Source organism: Salvelinus sp. IW2-2015, linkage group LG27 (assembly GCF_002910315.2).
Source record: "Salvelinus sp. IW2-2015 linkage group LG27, ASM291031v2, whole genome shotgun sequence".
NCBI classification, from domain to species: Eukaryota; Metazoa; Chordata; class Actinopteri; order Salmoniformes; family Salmonidae; genus Salvelinus; species Salvelinus sp. IW2-2015.
Window position 1 is genome coordinate 3,718,160 of NC_036867.1, and position 6,032 is coordinate 3,724,191.

Consider the following 6,032-nt stretch of genomic DNA (forward strand, 5'->3'; position numbering starts at 1 on the left):
AGAGAGAGAGAGAGAGAGAGAGAGAGAGAGAGAGAGAGAGAGAGAGAGAGAGAGAGAGAGAGAGAGAGAGAGAGAGAGAAATTGAAAAAGAAAAACGTTTCGTTGGTTGTCTGAGGGCAGTTTTGTGTGTGTGAGAGCTCTAGATGGGGCCCTGTTAAAGGTTGTCCCTGGTACTACAGTGAGGCTCATTGGGGTGTAAAGCAGAAAAGGTCACGGCGCTCAGGAGACTGCACCTCTGAAGGTTAACACACACTGTGACACACCACACACTTTTATTCGCACATGTACACTCGGATGCACCGACAGCCTGGCATACAACTTACCCAGCTCTGAAAGTCATACACATTCACACACACTGCTGACGCACACACTACCCACACACACAAGCTATCATCACCTCCATATCAGGATCGTCTGATTGCATTTACATCCTAAATCAGCTAAAAATGTCTAATTTAGCTCTCACTCCTGTGTATATTAGTGAGCCTGTGTGTACAGCGCCTTCAGAAAGTATTCCCAGCCCTTGACTGATTACACATTTTGTTGTTACAGCCTGAATTCAAAATGGATTAAATATATACTTTTTTCTCACTCATCTATATACAATAACCCATAATGACAAATTGAAAACATGTTTTTAGAAATTATTGTACATTTATTGAAATATGTCATTTACATAAGTATTCACACCACTGAGTCAATATGTTGTAGAAGCACCTTTGGCAGCAATTACATCTGAGTGTTTTCTATTTGCCCATTCATTCTTAAAAAATCAGGTCTTGCTATACATTTTCAAGTATAACATTGTAGATTTTACCTTGTGTTTTAGGTTATTGTTCTGCTAAAAGTTGAATTTATCTCCCCAGTGTCTGGTGGAAAGCAGACTGAACCAGGTTTTCCTCTTGGATTTTGCCTGTGCTTCGCTCCATTCCGGGTATTTTTCCCCTGAAAAACCCCCCAGAACTTAACGATTACAAGACTACCCATAACATGATGCAGCCACCACTTTGCTTGAAAATATGGAGAGTGGTACTCAGTAATGTGTTGTACTGGATTTGTCCCAAACAATACTTTCTATTCAGGACAAAAAGTGAATTCCCTTGCCACATTTTTTGCAGTATTACTTTAGTTCATGCTGCATGTTTTGGCATTTTTTTTATTCTGTAAAAATGTATAAAAAAAAAAAATTATGGGGTATTGTGCGTAGGCCAGTGACATAAAAAAAAAAATCAGGCTGTAACACAACAAAATGTGGAAAAAATCAGGGTGTGTGAATACTTTCTGAAGGCACTGTATGTGGCTCCCTAGTGGCACAGCGGTCTAAGGCACTGCATCTCAGTGCTAAAGGTGTCACTATAGACCCTGGTTTGATTCCGGGCTGTATCACAACCAGCCGTGATTGGGAGTCCCGTAGGGAGGCGCACAATTGGCCCAGTGTCGTTAGGGTTTGGCCGGGGTAGGCCGTCATTTTAAATAAGAATTTGTTCTTAACTGACTTGCCTAGTTAAATAAATACAAATGTGTTAGCCTGTGTGTGTGACAGAGGCAGCCCATACACTAGTATCTTTGTGTGAGTATCGTATGTAGGCCTATCCTATGGATTATTGTGTGTATCTACACATCGTGTAGGCCTATCTACTGTATGTGTGTGATAGAAACAGCATAGTTTTTCGGCAGAGGCTGTTGGTTGCCCAGTCAGGACTGTCCCACCAGTGGTATTCTGCCCTTCAAGTGTGAGGTGACAACGTTTGGCAGCGAGCCATGAAACCCCCAGGCGTTAGGACATCAGGATAACACTTCAGCCCCTTAGCACCTTAAATGCAGGGCTACGGTGTATCACCTTATCTGCTGTTGAAGTGGACCAGACTGGTCCACTTCATGTCTGACTGACTCATTGGTAAGACGACGCAACACAGGCCAGGTTCTTCTTTCTAAACTATGTGTAGCAGTGTGTGTTGCGTTCTTCTTCAGAATTTTTTATAGGCAATGGGATATTTCATAATTTTCCTAGATATTTAAATGTTAAATCGACAGGTTTCTAAGTGTAACTCACAGTTCTTCTACGCTCTGTGTTTGAAAGGTTGGGGCTATTACCCTTTTCACACTACTGAGTTGACTATCCAAACGGATAATGTGAAATAACATTTCTAAACCAGTATGGTTTGGGTTGGCACAATGGTGTGAAAACTGCTATGTCATACCAGTCTGGTCCAGTTGCCATAAGGCCTTGTTCCATTCTCAGTGGCACTGGACCAGATATCTATCCGTTGCAATTCCTTTCAGGTTTGCTCCATTTGGATGGTAGCCATTTTGGCTCTTTGTAGAGAAGGGAGAGTTTGGTTGGGTTGGCCACTATCCTTCTGCCTCAACGACGCCTCTTTCGGGGGTTGTTGGGAGAAAAGCGTGCTCAAACAATCGGTATGGCGAGATGGAAACTCTCCCTTTTTTATGAAATATTTAAATTTCTGCTTGGTGTTAGGATTAGGAAAGAGAACCCCGAACCACACTGTAATGCGATTACAGCAGTCGTGTTTAATGATTATTTTCAACAAAGCAACGGAGGATTATGGTTTGAAGAGAAGGGGTGACATTATTTTGAAGGGGTTACTTTATTTTCATTACTCCCTATGTAGTTTCTGATGGGTGTAATGAGCATAGAAATAGAATTATGGAACATTGACTTGAATGGGAATGTATGTTCTATTCATTCTATTTCTATGGTAATACATTCTTGTCTGGGTCGTCCCACGCCGGGCTTGGTCCCGTCTGCGACGACATCCCACAGAATATCCTTCCCATTATTTATTTATTTATTTTGTTCATTTTTTTTCATTGAACCTTTATTTAACTAGTCAAGTCAGTTAAGAATAACTTCTTATTTACAATGCCTCAAGGAAGTCGCTGGTGCACGGGCGGTAATTGCCCAACGCTCGGTGTATAAATGTGTTTGCTGGTTGTTGCATGTTGGCCCCCCCGGCCAAGGGTTTCTAGAATGAGGGAAGGAAAGGGAAAAAGAGAGGGAGGGGGAGGGAAAGGGAGCGAGAGCAACATAAAAGTGCTGACTTGAGTCATTTTGACTTCAAGGCCCCATTCTTTCTCTGCTCCTGACGGCTTTCATTATTCAAAGACGAGCTCTCGTTCTCAGGCCGCGGTTTAAATGTCAGTCTATATTCAGGTGCTACTGCCAGGTTCGCTCGCCTTGTACCAGAGCACTTCATTTAAGCAGTCTTTTTTATTTTTACCATAATAGCAATTCTCTACCATTACCGAGGTCGGCTTCAATTTCAACCTGGGTTTTGAATCCAATATGCATTTTGCTTCTTAATTTCAGTGGCGAGGCATGATGAAAACTAATGAGAGATTTTATGTGGAAAAGCAACAATTATTTTTAGACTGGGAGGGGTTAGAGCTGAAATTTGTCAATAACTTGACAATTGTTGTAAGCACGTGTGAATTGATGTTTAAAACACTTTTAGTAAGTGCCAAAACTGAAATCTGGGGTATATGTTTAGTTAGAAGCATTCCATGTAGCAAGTGTAGATCAAGCATAGCGTCTCCAATGACAGTGTCTGACTAAAACTGAACAGCTAAACTGGGGGTCTGTTCAGGAGGATGCAACTATGCAGGATGTTTAGATAGAAATGTATTCTTTGGAACAGATATGATTGTCTGTCAGGTTGACAGGGAATCGTGTCAGGCTCTGTTCTATTTCTATCTGCAATGTTCAGAAGGTTTCATCTAGAAAATAACACTTATTTTTTTTCCCTGTAGGGTATTATTGAGTGAAAACCAGGAACATCTAAGAATCGGAACTAGCTTTCTTAATCTCCCTCTCGTTTTCTCTCTCTCGGACTCTGTTTCTGTCTCTGTCTGTGTTTTGCAGTGCTGTGCATACTGTAAGCGCCTTGGAGCATCTATCAAGTGCTGTGAGGAAGGCTGCTGCCGCTCCTACCATTTCCCCTGCGCCGCCGCCTCTGGAACTTTCCAGGACCTGCGCCGACACACTCTCCTCTGCCCAGACCACCTCCAGCTGGCCTCACAAAGATGTGAGTATAGACCCTTTGTCCCACTGGGAGAATGAGGATAGATTTCACTATAGATGTCTAGTAGACAAAAGGCCAACACTAGACACAACACAAGGCTTACGATAAGTGACATAATATTTATGCCAACTCGTATCTATTCTGATTCTTACTAAAGAACCAATTCTAACTGATTTCACATCTGATATTTCCCTTGGTCACAAGCAGCCATGACATGCTGCAGAATCAGTGTCACATAGGTTTCATGAAATTCACTCCGTCTTGCCAAATCACCCTTTTTTATGTTTTGGCTAGTATGTGAAATTCAAAGTGATGTTACCTTCTCATTGAATAAAATGTCTTTACACATGATGATTCTTGAAAAAATGTGCACCATTTATGTTAACGTAATGGTTCATAAAGTTACTTCCCAGGCCATGTGTTCAGTGAAATGTTCCTTTTGGAGTATGTTGTCCTTTTAAATATAGTGCCTCCCTGAACTGTCCCTTTAATATTATGTCTCCTCCATGAACTGTCCCTTAAACTCTATCAGTCCCGAGATCCCAGCAAAAATTAGATGTTATTTATCTGCATGTCCAGTCCTTATATTTAGCCTCACAATGAAGTGTTTTACCATTTTCCTTTCAGGACAACCAGGGCTACAAGTAGACCACAATTTGACATAAACAGTTGTATTCATGAGTGTTATTGACAAATGTCAATAAATAAATAACTGTCCGCCAAAGCAAAAACCTGATAAAAGTAAATGTCATTGAATGCTGTAAGTGCAGATTTTTTTTACTCACTGGGAAATTAATATCAAATCAAATGTATTTATATAGCCCTTCTTACATCAGCTGATATTTCAAAGTGCTGTACAGAAACCTAGCCTAAAACCCCAAACAGCAAGCAATGCAGGTGTAGAAGCACGGTGGCTAGGAAAAACTCCCTAGAAAGGCCAAAACCTAGGAAGAAACCTAGAGAGGAACCAGGCTATGAGGGGTGGCCAGTCCTCTTCTGGCTGTGCCGGGTGGAGATTATAACAGAACATGGCCAAGATGTTCAAATTTTCATAAATGACCAGCATGGTCAAATAATAATAAGCACAGTAGTTGTCGAGGGTGCAGCACCTCAGGAGTAAATGTCAGTTGGCTTTTCATAGCCGATCATTAAGAGTATCTCTACCGCTCCTGCGGTCTCTAGAGAGTTGAAAACAGCAGGTCTGGGACAGGTAGCACGTCCGGTGAACAGGTCAGGGTTCCATAGCCGCAGGCAGAACAGTTGAAACTGGAGCAGCAGCATGGCCAGGTGGACTGGGGATGAAGGAGTCATCATGCCAGGTAGTCCTGAGGCATGGTCCTAGGGCTCAGTTCCTCCGAGAGAGAGAGAGAAAGAAAGAGAGAGAGTATTAGAGAGAGCATACTTAAATTCACACAGGACACCGGATAAGACAGGAGAAGTACTCCAGATATAACAAACTGACCCTAGCCCCCCGACACATAAACTACTGCAGCATAAATACTGGAGGCTGAGACAGGAGGGGTCAGGAGACACTGTGGCCCCATCCGATGATACCCCCGGACAGGGCCATACAGGAAGGATATAACCCCACCCACTTTGCCAAAGCACAGCCCCCACACCACTAGAGGGATATCTTCAACCACCAACTTACCATCCTGAGACAAGGCCAACTAATCACTAACAAATGTGCGGAGTTTGGCGATTTTGACAGAAACTGTGTGATCTTATTACAGTATTATAGACACTACGTCCTAGGATTTCCTATGATCTTCTATGTAGATGCGCCCCTTACAATATTATAGACACTACGTCCTGGGATTTCCTATGATCTTCTATGTAGATGAGCCCCTTACAATATTATAGACACGATGTCCTGGGATTTCCTATGCTTTTCTATGTAGATGAGCCCCTTACAATATTATAGACACGACGTCCTGGGATTTCCTATGCTCTTCTATGTAGATGAGCCCCTTACAATATTATAGACAC

General features: G+C 42.3%; 1 protein-coding gene across 1 annotated transcript in view; it reads left to right on the top strand.

Moving 5' to 3' along the window:
* The window catches only part of LOC111953859 (histone-lysine N-methyltransferase 2D-like), a 127,963-nt gene that overhangs the window by 58,881 nt on the left and 63,050 nt on the right, over positions 1–6,032 (top strand). The window contains exon 7 of the mRNA XM_070435669.1: positions 3,884–4,046. Coding sequence (XP_070291770.1) covers positions 3,884–4,046 — 163 coding nt within the window. The remainder of the gene's footprint in view (positions 1–3,883; positions 4,047–6,032) is intronic.